At 35.2% G+C, this 17,295-nt stretch overlaps 1 protein-coding gene across 3 annotated transcripts in view; it reads left to right on the top strand.

Moving 5' to 3' along the window:
* Positions 1-17,295, top strand: part of CLGN (calmegin) — a 48,092-nt gene that overhangs the window by 18,131 nt on the left and 12,666 nt on the right. For all 3 annotated transcript variants that reach the window (XM_041759253.1, XM_041759255.1, XM_041759254.1), the window contains exons 3-8: positions 1,115-1,188; positions 1,855-1,913; positions 5,739-5,880; positions 9,617-9,698; positions 11,210-11,402; positions 14,642-14,831. In XM_041759253.1, coding sequence (XP_041615187.1) covers positions 1,115-1,188; positions 1,855-1,913; positions 5,739-5,880; positions 9,617-9,698; positions 11,210-11,402; positions 14,642-14,831 — 740 coding nt within the window. The remainder of the gene's footprint in view (positions 1-1,114; positions 1,189-1,854; positions 1,914-5,738; positions 5,881-9,616; positions 9,699-11,209; positions 11,403-14,641; positions 14,832-17,295) is intronic.

Here is a 17,295-nt window from a genome sequence, read left to right as displayed (position 1 = left end):
TTAGGAGATACCTACCACTCTAACTGCATTTGGTGACATTTGAGAAAAAAAACGATGGGACGTGGAACCTTCACCTTGTCAGTAATTACATACAATTATGTTTGATTATTGATGTCTACCCCCCCTTAGACAGGAAATGTACTATCAGGTTAGGGTAGGGGTAGTGAATAGAAAAAGCGCTTCATCCTTTTCCCTAAAGGCTGAGAAAAGAAATCTCATAGTCACACAGATTGAATCACAGAGACTGATTCAGAAAGGACCCAACTTGATCTGTTACTTTAGGCAGCATTTATTCATTCATCATCAATTCAAATTATCTTTTGATAATTTGTCAAATAATCTTTATAGTCTTTTAAACTGTTTTGGTGGTATGTTCTTTATGGCATAGTGGTTAAGTGTATGAGCTTTGAAGCCAGACAGCTGGAGTCCCATCATGTCCTGTAACCATCTAACTGCGCAACAGTTGATATAATATGCGTGCAATGATAGTATTTTGCTCTCAGAAGTCTTATGAGGATTAAAAGAACGACCGTATCACTAGCACCAATTTAATTACCACCATCATAGCAGCTAACACTTATAGGGCACTTGAAACTGTGCTTTGCAGATCTTTCTCTATAGAATCTTTTTTTTTTCTGGGTTCCTCATCTCTCAAAATGGTATCCTCCTCCTCTAACCTGTAACAGTAAAATGTAACAGTTAATCTTAAACCAGTCTATATGCTCGCTAAGTTTTTCATCTTGTATGTGTTGGATCATGGTATTTCCTGTTTCTAATGATTTATATTTCCAAAGATTGTCACCTGTTAGGACCCTTTCAAGGCGATGTCAGCTGTGTCATGAGGCCTTCTCTGGTAGAATTTTTTTCCCATCCCTCCTGTATTAGAAGGAATCAGTGTATTCTCTGCGCTTACAGTTTTTTTTTTTCCTGTCATCGTATCTCTGATATTCTCCTGTAAGTTAGTGCAAAAGGATCTGAAGTTTTGAGGCCATGTCATTTTTTATCTATTTTACCTATATGTGCATTACAAAGTAGGTTCTTAACTAGTGAGATTATTTAATGAAAATATTTGCAAAGATGATTAACTTTAGATTTTAAAAACTCTATTTTCTAGATTAATTATAAGACACCTCAGCCTATGGGAGAAGTATATTTTACAGAAACTTTTGATAGTGGAAGGTTGGCTGGGTGAGTATTCATTCAATTCTCTTGATTTGTTTTCTTTGATTTAATTAGCTTTTTTGAAGTTTTTGGTTATGGGCCTATGAAAATTGCCTCTACTACAGAACTATAAAAAATGTTAAAGTACTTTATTTGACAGTGTAAACCAGTACCTTATCACATTTTTGTTGTTGATAGAAATGTTTAACTTGAAGTCATTTATATAAAGAAAATAACACAAATGAATTATGAGAATAGTAAAAATTTATGACATTTCTTCATTCCTAAAGACAGATATTATGAATCTGATTTCAAATGACATTCAAATTACTGTTCCATTCTAAATATTGGTAAAAAAATAAATGTTACTATTTATTGATTATTTACCAGACACTGCCCCAAGGGGATAGGTAAATACTATCTTTATCTTCAGTTTACAGGTGAGGAAACTGAGGCTTAATATATCTTAAATATGATCATACAACTAGTAGATTGTGGATTCCAAATATGATTTAACTGTAGCCTTGCAAGATTCTATATGGGCATCTTTGTGCAGCCTCTAAGCATTTACTTTTTAATGAGCAGTGACTATTGCTCAGGGTAGTCTTTTGTTATATTTCCAATATTCATTGTGTCTATAAATTGCTGGTTTTATTTTTAATGATACATATTTGCTTTCATCTTTATTTACAGGTGGGTCTTATCAAAAGCAAAGAAAGATGATACAGATGCAGAGATTTCCATATATGATGGTAAAATATTTATTTAAACTTTCGAGAAAACCAGTATGAGTCCAGAGTTTGCTAGCTTTTGAGATTATATTTCTCTTAACTATATGTAGTCCGGGGCCCCATTGTGCTTCACAGCAGAATGTTCAGTCCTTTGTCTCCTTTCTGATATTTCTGAAAGTCTCTGGGCGATCCATGCTTAAGCCACCATCGGGTTTCCTAACTCGGAAGAGTTGAATTTTCATTCCACTGCAGTTAGTCACTACACGTCCAGCAGCAGTATTTCCCTGGCTCCCGCTGTTCTCTGTTGTTTCATCTCAAGCTTGGGCACACTTATATCAAGTTGTAACTGAGGACAAGATTGTCCTAGCCAGAGCAGAATAGAGGGTAATTTATGAGAGCTACAAGAAGTGTGGCTGCTCCTGGAGCTCGGATCTCAGGGCCTTACATCCACTACTATTGGGTCTCTGCTAGGGTTATCTTGAGGGTTAACCATAGAAAGAAAGGTCCTGTATGCAAGAGTCATCTTTTCTTCCCCAAGAGGACTTTTTGGAGTATGAAGGAAGAATTTCTTTCTCTTTGTAGTCTAAAATCAGCCTCCTCCTTGGTTGTATCCTAAAGCAAGATCAGCCTCTTCTCAAGGTGCCTGATCATGGGAATTCCCTCTCTCAGAGGACCTCATGCCCATAAGGATGTGACCTCACACGCAGACTCCAACAGGCTGTTGAGAACAATAACAAGAACAGTACATGAGATAATAGCATGTGTAGGATGTCACCTATTGATTTCCTTTTCATAGTTCATTTTAGTGTGAGATGAAGATTGTACCTGCATGTCTCCCTTTGCAGTGTTCTCCATCCCAGTGCTTCCTTTGGGTTTGTATGTGCTTATATTCTCCATAAAGAGCCCTACCATACACGGATCAAGCAATATTGCATTTAGTCTAAATCCATTTAGAGAAAAGAATAATTTTACTCAAAGAAGCAGGAAGTCTGCAGAGATCTAATGCAACCTAAAATATACCCTATATAATGTGCAGAAATGCACATTATTAAACAGAATGTTTGGCTTAAAACATCTGTGTTTAGGGATGCCGGGAATGGCTCAGTCAGAAGAGAATGCGAACCTTGATCTCAGGGTTGTGCATTCAAGTCCCACACTGGGGGTAGAGGTAACTGAAGCAAAACAAAACAAAACAAAATATTTAAGTAGATATCTGTTTCACATTTGTATTTTAGAAGAATCCATTGAGTTTCCTAAAATTAAGCTATGGTCTATCTTACAAGTGAGTTTAAATATCTATTTCTTGCTGGACAAAGTGGCTTTTAATGTTTAAATGAGTTTTTTCTCCAGTTCAAAATGAAAAATCGAACAAGCAAGCAAAAAACCAAACTTATCATCCAGATTTGGTCTATAGTCTCATTAAACAAATATCCATGAAAATAATTTTCTCACAAGTTAGATTTAGTGTAGTTTCTGAATGGCTTTTGTCAATGTCTTGAAAGCAACTTCAGAAAATATGGAATCTGTTAAAGTTCTAGATCCTGAAAATGGTATTTTGGGTATTGATAGTAGTAGCATTGTTTACAAAGTGGTAGGTTGAGATTAATAATATTAGATTCTTTTGCAGGAATATTATTCATAGTAGTTAATGGCAGCTTCTTCAGGTGCCACCTGAATAAAGCTCATTCTGAACTTTTCAGGAGTAAGCACACCTATGAAACATGCTGGGATATAGAGTTTGCATTTGGAATAAACTCACATTTTCCAGATTGAGTTATTAATAAAAGTATAAATATTGAATAAATACCAGTTATTTAAGTGACCAATTTTCAGGATGTAAAACCATGTGAAATCCTTTGAAAATTTTTATTTTCACCAGAATTAGGATTCCTGGGTGGCTTAGTTGGTTAAGCATCTGACTTTTGGTTTCTGCTAAGGTCATGATCTCAGGGTCATGGGATGGCTGTGCACTCAGCATGGAGTCCGCTTGGGATTCTCTCTCTCCCTCTGCCCCTTCCCCTGCTGACACACTCTCTCTCTCTCTCTATCTCTTTTAAAATAAATAAATAAATAAATGAAATCTTAAATTTTTTTTTATTTATACTAGAACTTCTATTCACTGATTGCCTAGAATTTGGCTATGTGATCATTTAATAGAAAGTTATTGATTATTTGGAATTGGGGAAAACCTCTTGTCATTGAGCAATAATTTCCCTGTCACAAGTTTTCTAAAAGTGCTAGGTGGTGCCTTTTGCATAGCTGATAAATATATGTGCATAATTGCAAGAAAAAGACAAGATAGTTTTAAAAATTCTTTAAATATTCTGAAAATCCTGAAGATAAAGTTATTATTTCCTAAAAGAATACCTTTTGTTTTGCTGAAACCGCAGGTTAGTAGTGATAATACAATTTATTATCAATGTGAGAGAAAAAATATCAAATGAATTCATCTTTCTTAGAGAGGTATAGTATAACCAAATTAGGGAGAGAAAAAGGAATATAAACCTATGAACTTTTAAAAATGCATTTTATAAAGCCCAATAAATTCTGCACAGTGATAGACCAAAAAATACTTTCTGGCTCAGGACTGTTGAGGTTCTTGCACTGTTGGTTTTTTGTTTGTTTTTTAGGAAGGAAAAAAAGTAATATAAAGAGCAATAGTGATTCATAAGTGCCTGTCAATATTCAAAGTTGGTATAATACTAGAAAATAGCTAGTTTTTGGTAATTTGATTGTCCTTGGAAAAGGCGATACCTATAATTCTCAAAACTAGAAGATTTTATACAAATTAATATGATTTGGTTATTTTCTGTTCTAAAAAAGGAAAAGTCCAACACACAACTTTTGGGCTACAGGCAGCCCGTTGAACTTTACAAGATTTGTAGCCCATGATCTAATTTCAGGAGCTTTCTGATCTAAAACATGGAAAATCCCAGCCCAGAGAGGAGCTAACTCAACTTTACCATATTACAGCTACGTGCTTATCCAGTGCTTGCTACTTTCTTGGCCAAAAGTTCTGAGGGCTAATTGGCCTAGCCTGAGAAGGGTGACCTTAACTGATGTTCATTAGGCATATGGTTTTCAAAATGCCCACAATAACTTTTTTAAATTTATTTTTTATTATTTTAACTTTTGTTTATATAAGTAATCTCTACACCAACATGGGGGCTCAGACTTAACAACCTTAAGATCAAGAGTCACATGCTCTTTCAGCTGAGCCACCCAGGTACTCCTAAATCCCTGTAGTAACTTTTGCAAAGTAAGAAAAGTAGCTGATGACTACCATATATTTCAAAATAAATCGACTGTTGCAATCTGTTTATTTTGTGTTAAGAATGCTCTTTATCTTATCTGTAATTTAAAAATATCTCATTCTGTTTTATTTTAAAGACTTTATTTATTTGTTCACGAGAGACACAGAGAGGCAGAGACCCAGGCAGAGGGAGAAGCAGGCTCCATGCAGGGAGCCCCATGTGAGACTCGATCCCGGGACCCCCAGGGTCACGCCCTGAGCCAAAGGCAGATGCTCAACCACTGAGCCACCCAGGGCCCCCTAAAATATCTCATTTTAAAAATACAGTGTTGATACATCCATGCGACAGACCACGTTTTGTAATTTCATGGATTGAAAAGGCAGAGAAATATAGTCCAATTTTAGTTAAGAAAATGGAACCACTCTGATAGGAGCCGAAAAGAGCAGACATGCATACAGTTGCAGATATTATTTCTTGTTTTAAAACTTTATTTTTCCCAAATTAGCCTTCATGAAAAATTGGTCACTGCTGGTCAGTAATTTGTAAGGCAGTGTTTTGAGTTTTAGTTTAATTGCTTTGCTTTATATTTTAGGAAGATGGGAAATAGAAGAATTGAAAGAAAACCGAGTGCCTGGTGACAGAGGGCTGGTACTGAAATCTAGAGCAAAGCATCATGCAATAGCTGCTGTATTAGCAAAACCCTTCATTTTTGCTGACAAACCCTTGATCGTTCAGTAAGTTGTATTGTGTTTTTCAGTACTTTTTCTGAAATTTGTATTAGTTTTATATATTTTGGCTTCTGATTATAGCTATGATGTTTATAAAATGGGCATAAAAATCCAGATTTCTATTTCACTTACCTAAATATACAATGCGTGTATACACCTAGATCCTCTGAGGATTTGAGGGAATAGCAGGTTAATTTAAAAATTATGTAATATATACTGTTATATAAAAAATTCTGTCACCATAGGCTGCATAATACAACAATCACTGTTTTTATTTTAACTCTTTTCTTAAAACTACTTGCTCTGCAGATATTAACTTCAGTAAATTCAGACTAGAACCGGAAATATTACTGTTAAACCAGTTATAAGATTCAGAGGAAACAAATTTCTCTTAGAAAGAATACGCATATGTAGATCAGTATCTTCCAAGCATAGAGCCCTTTTATTTTTTTACTTTTTAAAATTTAAATTCAATTTAATTAACACGTAGCGTATTATTAGTTTCAGAGGTAATTTAGAGATTCGAAGTCGCATAGAACACCCGGTGCTCATCCTATCAGAGGGCACACGTTTTCAGAGACAGTCCTTCTCTCCCCTTCCCCACAACGTGACATAAACTGGCTTTATGATGATGTTGCTTATATGTGTACTGTCATAAAATCAGGTATAAATTCCTCAAGATTCACCTATATAAAATGGGTATAAAACAAAATAAATCTATACAAATCGAATTACAAAGCTGATAAAATTCATATTAAAAACAAAGAAAAGAAAAAACATAAATGTTATTTTTTCCCTTATGTTAGAAGATTTGGCTGTACTGTCCAAAGTTAAGTACAACACAAAGAAATATCATTACCCATAAAGTATATCACTCTAGAACCCCTTCTTTTTTTTTGTTAATATGTTAAACATGTTCCTACGTAGTATAACTAGAATGCCATTTTGTATTTTAGAATTTTTTGGAAATATGGCATTTGGTATAATTGGCTTAATTTTTCTGTTGTGTTGTTTGGCTTTAGTTGCACTCTCATGTCCATAAATCTAAAATTTTAAATGTCAAAGATTATATGACTATTATTTTAACAAAAATATTTTTATAAGTACTTACTGGAACTAATATTTGAGCTTGATATTATTTGTCATTATTCAGGGTTTGGTTTTTCTTTTTTCTTGGAAGTTTGAAAGTAATCTTATTCTTTTGAAACTTAGTTGAATATAATATCACTTTCTATTTTGACTGTGGCTTAAATGAAAGGGTAAAGAAGAGTAGTAGCATAATATTTTGAGTAAAATGAATCACATTTAGTACTTGTGAAATTACTGAGTAATTGTGAAATTATATCTTGAAAAAAAGAGGAGGATGGCCAAGAAAAATTGAATGGCAGTCTTTGATATGCTTAAAAATAACTCAAAGAAGGAGAGTGAATGTCTTAATATTGATAAAATGAAATGGGATGAATAGATTTTAAATTAATAAAAATACGATGAATTCATAATATAACTTTGATCTAAAGCTGCTTTTCTCAAATGGTGTATGTTAATATGCATTATGGGATCACGTAAGTTTCAGAAATGAAGAGTGTCCTATCTGCAGGCCTAGGGAAGCGTATTTGCTTGCGCTTTAAAGAGTTGGAGAAGTTCTGTGTGCAAAAGCCTGTTTCTGACTTCAGTACTGTGTTTTCCAGAAGTATCTGACCACAGAACTTTCCCCCTAACCGTAATTACTGCCTCCTAGGACAGTATGGGGAATGATGCTCTGACTCAAAATAAGAGGGCCACATCCTCTTACACGTCCTCCTTTTCCCGAGACTAATGACACACATTTCACTGATCTCTAATCTGTGAATCATTTATACTGGGCACAAGTTAATGATTTGAAAACTCTGAAAGTTTGCAGTGTTAAGAAATAGACACAATAATTGGATCTAGGCATATTACAACCACAAAGCTATGTTTATATTTAGAGACACAGTTTTCAAAATTGTCTTTTTCAGTTCTTAACGTTTTCACAGAACACTTTGTCCTTAGATCACCTATAATAAAACTATATTTTTATTTTATTTTACCTAAAATAATTAACATTTACTGTTAATTGCCCCTGTGCACCATTTCTTTTACTTTATAGTCTTTTTTTTTTAAGATTATATTTATTTATTCATGAGAGACACAGAGAGAGAAGCAGAGACACAGGCGGAGGGAGAAGCAGGCTCCACGCAGGGAGCCCAATGCGGGGCTCGATTCCAGGACCCCGGGGTCACGCCCTGGGCCTAAGGCAGGCGCTAAACCGCTGAGCCCCGCAAGGGTCCCACTTTATAGTCTCTAAGAACATGTTCCATGAGAAAAAAATTTCTTTGTCGCTGCTTAGAATAAAAATAGTGACAAGGCTTTGAGGAAAACAAACTGTCCTTTATTTAAAAAGTAGAGAAGAACAAACCCTTTCTTCTGATCATAAGAGCAGCTAACATTTTGGGCATCTGTCCAGCGCCATGTGTGGCATTATCATTTAAGCATCACAGTCTTTTGAGGTCCTCAAGCTTGAGTAACTTGCCTTAACCCCAGGTGTCACTAGAGTAAGTGGCAGAATTAAGAATAAACCTCAGGTCTCTGACTCCACAGTACATGCTTGTAACCACCGCTTGTAGGCTTCTTGAGAAGCAGAGGAGAAAGTGGGGGGAAAGATCACCCCATAATCTGGCAATGCAGGCAATCACTTAAAATTTTACCGTATTTCCTTTGTTCTTTTCAGTGCAAAATATATACACTAATTAGGTTCAAACTGTCAAGAGTTCTGTATGCTATTTTTCTGTTTGTTTATTTTTACTTTTGTATCACTGAAGTTTTTTGAGAGACATTTTTAACTGCAGCCCTTCCTTAAAATTAGCACTGGTTCCTGTTGCTTCTCTGGTTTTCATCTCTTTCTTTTAATTCACCAAACCAAGTAAACAACCATTTTGGTTCTTACTGGTTTTCACCCTGAGGGCTCTTTCATTGATTATTTCACATGTAATTCATCAATTTACCAAAAATTTCTCCCAGATACTGCTTCCTATGTCTACTGCCTAAACAAGACTATTTCCTTTACAAACACAAAACAACAAAAAAATCTTTTGCTGAAAATCACAGCGTTGCAAATCCATGAAAAGGCTCTCACATCAGCTTACTCTTTCAGTTGTTTTTCTGTATTTCCTGACTGCTAAGGTCTGAAAATAGTCCAGGTTATTGATTGAGATCATGAAATCTCTTTGCTGGAGGTACTTAATTAAATGTACAAGTTATTTAATATGGTTTAGATGTAGTTGAACTAAAATACAAATTAGTGAACTGGATGTATCTATCAGAAATGTCTTAGAAATCTGTTACTATAGCTATGGTCCTCATCATTTTTGCTTTTTTTTTTTATAAAGAAATATGCATAGTGTATACTTTATCTAAATTTGAAATTTCCTATTATATTTTTAAAGTATCTTATTCTTAATTCAGCAGTTTTGATGGAAAAAAGTATTTCAATGAGTTGGTTGGCTTTTCTATAGTTGATGGTAATCATTCTATTTTTAATATTTTAAGGATGTGCATAGAAAAAACATTTCAGCTTATTCCCTAATGTTGTTAGATATGCCTTGTGAGAGCTTTCTGGTAATGTAAAAACATTTATGTTAAATGAATTGAGAGTAATACATAGATTTTGAAGAGCAATTAGCAATTATTTATCAGCAGTATGATTCTTTTTCCCTTCATTTAGATATGAAGTAAATTTTCAAGATGGTATTGATTGTGGAGGTGCATACATTAAACTCCTAGCAGACACTGATGGTTTGAATCTGGTATGATATTTTAATGTTTAAGAAAACCTTATTAAAGTTAATATTTTTAAGGAGTAATTAAGAAAACTGAAATTTCTGTTATCAACTGAAATGAAAAAGAACCTTAAAAATCTTTAGCCAGGGTGAGTTTGTATAACTTTAAGACTGTGCCTTTAAGTTTCATACGTAGCTATGTTACTTGATGGCATTGGTTTTTTTTTTTTTTTTTTGGTTTTTTTTGATGGCATTGGTTTTGTAATCTTTAACAACATAATAAAGTTTGCCCTATAATACAGTAAAAAAATACCATGGTGCTTATAAATGTCATTGAGAGATCAGTTATTATTATTATTATTATTATTATATTTATTTTTTTTACAAATTAAGAATCGAAAGTTTGCTCAGATAAGTAAAATAACAGAGCAAAGCAGTAAAATGAAATGGCCAAAGAACCTCATAAAAAGGGTGGGCCGGTTCAGGAGTTGGCAGTCCACAAAAAAATAACCGGGTTAGAAATGTTTTCATAATGAAGCAAGTGTATTGGGTTGGAGACATTTCTTGTCGCATTCTTCTGCAGGGCGGGGGGCTGTGTCGGGGCTTCTGCGTAACAGAATAAGGAAAATGGAACACCGGTGACATATTTGTCAGAATGCAGGGCCATGGCTAGGCTGTAAAAACATGGATTAGAGAATCCATGTTACTATTATTAAAATTAGTTAAAGGGGAGGCCAGTGTATGTTGCAATGTATGTTGAAGCTCTTGTTTTGGGTACTGTAAGGGGACTATGACTCAAAGGTATAATGGCATAACAAATGCTCAGCATTTTTCTAAGCACTTTATCTGATTAACTCAGTTAATCCTCAGAGAAACCTTATAAGGTAGGTACAACTATTACTTCCGTATATGAGAGGTAATGGGAACAGGACAACAAAAGCTAAGGAAGTTACTCAGGACCACATACAGCTGGCTAAGTGGCAGGGGTAGGATTTGAACCCCAGTATCTGACAACATATCCCATGCTTTTAACTAATAGACCAGGCCAGATAAAAAGAAACTACTAGTAGTAAAACAGGCAGCGTGTCTCTGTGTCTGTTTTTGTGTCTGAATCTCTCTCTCTCTCTTCACTCTGTGCTCAGGAAGGTCGTTTCCTGGTGTTTTCTTGAAAAACAGTAATGGGTAATTATTGTAGTCTTAAGGTCATAAGTATGCTTTCCTCTATACTTAATTTTCTTAACAAAATATTAATAGTACAGAGTTACATAAAGTAATTAAAGCTTATTGTGATGTTGCTAGGGTGGTTTCAGCTTCTCCTACATTTTCAGGAAGGAAGGAGCATGTGCATTTTTTTTAAATCTGTTTTTGAAGTAAAAATGGTCTTTTCTCTACATCCTTTATTGTCATTTGTGTCAAATAATTCTTTGGTGAATTAGCATTTAATACATTTTTATGACCTCTACTCAATTGGATACAATAGGAAGATTCATTAAATTCTCTAATTCTGGACTAATCCCAACACTCATCTCTCTTTGAAGGAAAACTTTTATGATAAAACATCCTATACCATTATGTTTGGACCAGATAAATGTGGAGAAGATTATAAACTTCATTTCATCTTCAGACACAAACATCCTAAAACTGGAGTTTTTGAAGAGAAACATGCCAAACCTCCAGATGTAGACCTTAAAAAGTTCTTTACAGACAGGAAGACTCATCTTTATACCCTTGGTATATCCTTTTAATTAATTAATTAACTCAAAAATATTTACTGACTACTGACATTTTCATGGCAGGTGCTTTGGGAGAAACCAACATGGATCCTACCCTTAAGGAGCTTCTCTTTTCAGGATAATTATAATGCTTATAGTGCAGGTAGAAAGTAAAGTGCCGTATGAGAGGTGCAGATGAGGTGAGAGTTCAAAAGCAATATTACTTCCAGTTTGGAGACTCGGAGAAAACTTAGTAAAGGAGATTATATATGAAATAGTCTTAAAGTGTGGATAGAACATGGAAAATAAGAGGAGAAAAGGATGTTTCAGGTGCTGTGACATTAGTGGTGCCGTAAGAACAGGAAACTGGAAAATAAGGTGAAAGAGGGAGTCCTCGATGCCAAGTGAAGAAGCTTAGACTTTACAGACCGTTGTGATTACGGTTAAGTCCTACCTCATGGTTGTTGTGGCACAGATATTTAAACTTTGAAAGAGAAAACATTGAGCAACCATTATGTCCCCATACCCAGCTTTGCTTTAGGAAATAGGAGTTTCCATAGACATTAAGGGGAAGGAACATTACAAGGGCTTGTTTCTCCTCTTCCCAAGTGCGTATGGTTGTGGAACTTTGATGTTTCCATGATTGTTTAAAATCCTAGCACATCGGAACCTGACTAGACAACTCTATCCAGGACTAAGGTATTTTATTTATTTATTTGTATTTATTTATGTATTTATTTTTATTTTTTTATTTATGTATTTATTTATTTTTAATTTTTTTTGGTATTTTAGTTTCCTTTCCAAAGACTACAGTTGTAGAAACATTCATGTCATCTGCCAAGGCAATGACCAATTTTATTTTTAATGTCAGCGTTGATACCCAAGAGCTTTTTTTTTTTTTTTTTGAAATTAGAAAACAGGAACTGGATGTTTTGGGGCACATAAGCTGTAGAAGTAGTGAGAAATTATAACTAGAACAGAAGAAATGAATTTCATTGGACTTTGTACAAATTAGGTGAAAAGCAACTTGGTGTAATATATCAAAGGCCGTAAGTTTATGTGTTTAGAAACCACAATTCCATTTTCAGGAATTTATCCACAGAAAATAATCCAGAAGAAACAAAATGCACTATGTGTGAAAATATACTGCAAATTTAAAGCAGCTCGAATCTTACAGTGGGAATTTTACATACGAGAATAATAACTGGGGATCCCTGGGTGGTGCAGCGGTTTGGTGCCTGCCTTTGGCCCGGGGCGTGATCCTGGAGACCCGGGATCGAATCCCACATCGGGCTCTCGGTGCATGGAGCCTGCTTCTCCCTCTGCCTGTGTCTCTGCCTCTCCTTCTCTCTCTCTTCTCTCTCTGTGTGACTATCGTAAATAAATAAAAATTAAAAAAAAAAAGAATAATAACTGGAAGTATTTAGCAACAGGGGAAAATGTTTATAATTTTAAAATGTTAAAAGAAAATGAGATTCAAAGTGGAGGTACATACATCATCATAGTGGCCATTAGGCAATTTATGCAAACAGAAAGACCAGGAAAAAAAAGGATTAATTTTCATTAGTTACCTGACACATAGCACGTACTTAGTTTAGAGTCATCATGTGAGGTGAGAAGTTTCTATTTTACCTTAACTTAGGGTAAGTAACTTGCTCTAGGAAGTAAAAGTAACTGGTAAGACTGGACTTGAAATTCAAATCTGACTCTTAAACATTTTTTTTCTTACTACTATACACAAAAACTTTGTTGTATTCGGATTATGGAATGACTTTTAAAACAATTTTCCATATTACTATTATATTTTTATAACATAATTTTGTAGTTGTTTTAAGAACCTTACGGAGTACCTTCAAATTAAAGGCTTTATAATCCAATGCCTCTTATTGCAAATTCATGTAAAATATTTAATAACAGTTTTAGACAAAGATGGCTTTTCACATACGAATACTTGTCAGATGCTTTTTTGTTTTAACTAATTTTTTAAGAATTTCAGTTGCAGAATCTATTCAGCACATTCTTTTCCAGATTTTTCTTGCAAAATGCCTTTTTTTTGAATCAGGAAAAATCTAATAGTTTTTTACATTTAAGATCTTACTCTTAGCTCTGCTTAAACCTTGATTTTTCCCTTTGTGTAGTAGTATAGTTTTATACTCTCGGCTATAATAGAAGAAGAAATATTGGAAGAAAAAGGAAAGGGAGAGAACATTGAGTGTGTTTGTGTCATTTGCGTTTGAGTATAAGTTGCAGTATTTAATTCCGAGCTAAGTAATTTGGGGTTGTAACTAAAACCTCTGGAAATTGGTCTTGCCTCACAACTATTCCTTCAGGAAGCGGTAGCCCACTTACTAATTAAGTCAGGATGGCCCTGACATTCATTGACAGCTCTACTGCCTTAGTTTACTGAAAGGAAACCCTAGGTATCTGTTTTCATGTACCATCCTTTCCAAAGACACAGAGTTTATTAGTGACCCCATCTCCCAAATTTACAGGAAGAGGAGAGACCTTTTATTTTGTCATTACAATAGAAAAGGGGGTTCTTTATGAAACTTTTGGCTTGAGTACTTTTAGAGAGTTAGAGCTCACCTCCGAACAAATGTGAGTGTGAGCTTGAATATTTTCAGTCAGCCTTAAGATACACTACAGTGTATGAATCATTGAATTTGAAGTGTCAATGAACTTTAAAACTTTCTGGGAAATGGTAGTAATGTATCAATGTGAATTTTCTGATTTTGGTAACTAGATTGGCGTTACGTAGGAAAATGTCCTCGTATGTAGAAAATATACATTAAAGCATTCCAGGATGATGTATATGAGGTCAGTAACTTACTCTCAAGTGGTTCTTGAAAAAAGCTCCTTACAGTGCACTTGGTGACTTTTGAAGTTTGAGATGGTTTCAAAAAAGTTATTTTGAAATGCTGAAGAAGATTGGGTTGCATTCTGTAATTACACAAAAGTGAAGTTGACTGGTTGTGTGAGTGCCAAAACTGACTTAGCTATTGGATATTCTTTACTTGAGAAGTAATGGAGGATTTTATTAAATTATTATTACTTAAGACAAAATTTTATCTTTGGTTTTAGAAAACATTATACCTGGTGATCTCAGGATGTTTTGATTTAATATATTGTAATTCCTCTATTTCTGGTTGAGAAAAATATTTACCCATGGAATTTAGGGTAATTTTATTATTTAGAAGATGGCCTTGAAAATGTCAGTCATTCTGATAAGTGTAATAATATATTTAAATTGGTCTTTAGTGATGAATCCAGATGACACATTTGAAGTACTAATTGATCAAGTAGTTGTAAACCAAGGAAGCCTCCTAGAAGATGTGGTTCCTCCTATCAATCCTCCCAAAGAAATTGAAGATCCCAGTGATAAAAAGCCTGATGAATGGGATGAAAGAGCAAAAATCCCTGATCCTTCTGCTGTCAAACCAGAAGACTGGTAAGCGAAGAATTCAGTAGCAAAGCATTAGCTGGTGTAATTCAGTAATGAGATACTGCATATAAGCGAAGTTTACAACCAGTGAAGCATACTCTTTTAAACATCAAAATTATATATTTTGACTATTTTGGGTGAAGTATTTTTCTACAATAGATTTTGTTGGGGCATCTGGGTGGCTCAGTCGGTTAAACATCTGCCCGACTCTAGATTTCGGCTCAGGTCATGATCTCAGGGTTGTGAGATCAATCTCAGGGTTGTTGGGCTCTGCACTGGGCATGGAGCCTGCTGAAGATTCTCTCTCTCCCTCCACCCTTATACACCAGCCCCCCCCCAAAAAAACAAAATAGATTTTGTATATCCTTACCTTTTAATTATCTTAATTTTCATTTTAATTAATATTTTAATTTTATTGTCTTTTTCAATGTTTTTTATGTTTCTAATGCTGAGGATAGGGAGGATTCCGTGAATCTAAAACACCAACACTTTAATTTTAATTCCTAGTTTGATCTTTATCATGTATACTGTATGAAATATATAGTCTTTTCAGTTAATGATTACTGGCCTTAAAATAGTCATATGTTCAAGATCGTGTACACCTATATAGGACTCACTCATACTAGATTGCTTAGCTGAGTATTTGTGTTGTTTTCATTCTACAGGATTAGGAGTTTTTTTTTTCCTTAAATGTACTCAGTTCCTGAGTTCCCATAGCTCTGAGCTCAGATGGCAAGAGATACCATTTTTGTTCACCCTGGCTCATCCTAACTCACTCAGTTCCTAGGGGTCGGGAAACTGGGAGTGGCTGGCTGACTGGTTCTGGCTCAGGCTCTCTGCTGAGGTTGGACTCAGGCGTTCATCTGAAGGTTTGACTCTAGCTACTGGAGCATCTGCTTCACTTTTTAGCTGGCTTATGTGGCTGTTGTCATGAAGTTTCAGTGCCTCGCCAGGTGGCCTCTCCTTCTTGCTCCCCCGAAGGGAGAGAGAAAGCGCAACCACAGAAATTATAATGTCTTTTATAACCTATCTCTGAAGTGACCTGTCCTCACTTGAGCACCTCAGCTGATTCTGTTTGTCACATTTCGGACTAACCTGCCTGGTACATTTGGGAGGGGACTACACAAAGGTATAGATAGTAAGTATGATCTTATTTTTTATTATTTTAGAGGGGAAAGGGGCAGAGGGAGAGGGAGAAAATCTTAAGCAGGATCCACGCTCCATCTCACGAGCCTGAAGTCATGACCTGAGCCAGAATCAAGAGTTGGACATTTAACTGAGCCACCCAGGTGCCCCACTCACTGTGATTTTAAAAAGTTCTGTTCTTAGTTTAATGAGTTTTGTGTTTTTTTCCCATGATTGGGTGTTGGATTTATAAAGTGCTTTTGTATAGCCGTTGAGATGACCATGTGGGTTTTCTCTTTTATTTTTTTAGTATAGTGTATCATAGTGATTGATTTTCAATATTAGGCTAACGTTGCAGCAGTCCTCGTTGTCAGCAAATATTGACCTTTTTATATTTCCTGGATTCTAATTGCATGTCAGATTTATCAAAATATAATTTTCATGTAGGTTAATTCATTTATTTTAGATATACAGTTCCATGTGTATTGACAGACATGGACAGTGATGTAACTACTACCACAATCGTGACATGGAATATTTCCATCACCCCCAAAAGGTCCTTTGTATTTGTAATCAGTTCCTCCCACCCTTATCTCCTGTAACCAATGATCTGATTTCTGTCTTTTAGAGCTTTGCCTTTTCCAGAATATCCTATAAAATGGAATCATATGGTATATAGCTTTTGTTTCTGGTTTCTTTCACTTAGAATAATACTTTTTGAAATTCATCCATAGTTTTGCTTATATCAGTAGTTAGTTTTGTTTTAGGGATTTGTAGAGATTGCAGAGATTTATTTGTAGAGATTTATTTTATTTGTTCAGTCACACATTGATGGGAATTTTGGTTGTTTCCAGTTTGAGACAATTATGAATAAAGCTGTTATAAATGTGGACAGGGCTTTGTGTGAACATGATTTTTCCTTTTTCTTGGGTAAATACCTAGGAGCTGAGACTGTAGTCCTCTAAAAGCTTAACTGGGAATGGAACCACTTTCAGTCCACTCAAGCAGGTTTTGGCAAGGTTCTGTTTCTCAAGGGACTGAATTGTCATTGTTGGACTGTGAGCCTCAATTCCTTGCGGGATGTTAGCCAGAGTCCTCCCTTGGTTCCTTGCCAATCTAGGCCTCTCCATAGAGTAGCTCACAATATGATAGGCTCCCTTCAAGGAAGCAAGACCGAGTGAAGAGAGGGTGCAGAGAAGATGAAAGTCACAATCCATACTGGGTTGACAGTGTCCTCCAAAAATCCGTATCTACCCAGAACTTATGATTATGACTTTATTTGGAATTAGGGTTTTTGCAGATGTAATCACGTTAAGATGAAGTCATACTAAATTAGGATGGGCCC

This window comes from Vulpes lagopus, chromosome 6, assembly GCF_018345385.1.
Source record: "Vulpes lagopus strain Blue_001 chromosome 6, ASM1834538v1, whole genome shotgun sequence".
Taxonomy (NCBI): Eukaryota; Metazoa; Chordata; class Mammalia; order Carnivora; family Canidae; genus Vulpes; species Vulpes lagopus.
The sequence above is the reverse complement of the archived record's forward strand: the minus strand, read 5'-3'. Positions and strand labels throughout refer to the sequence as shown.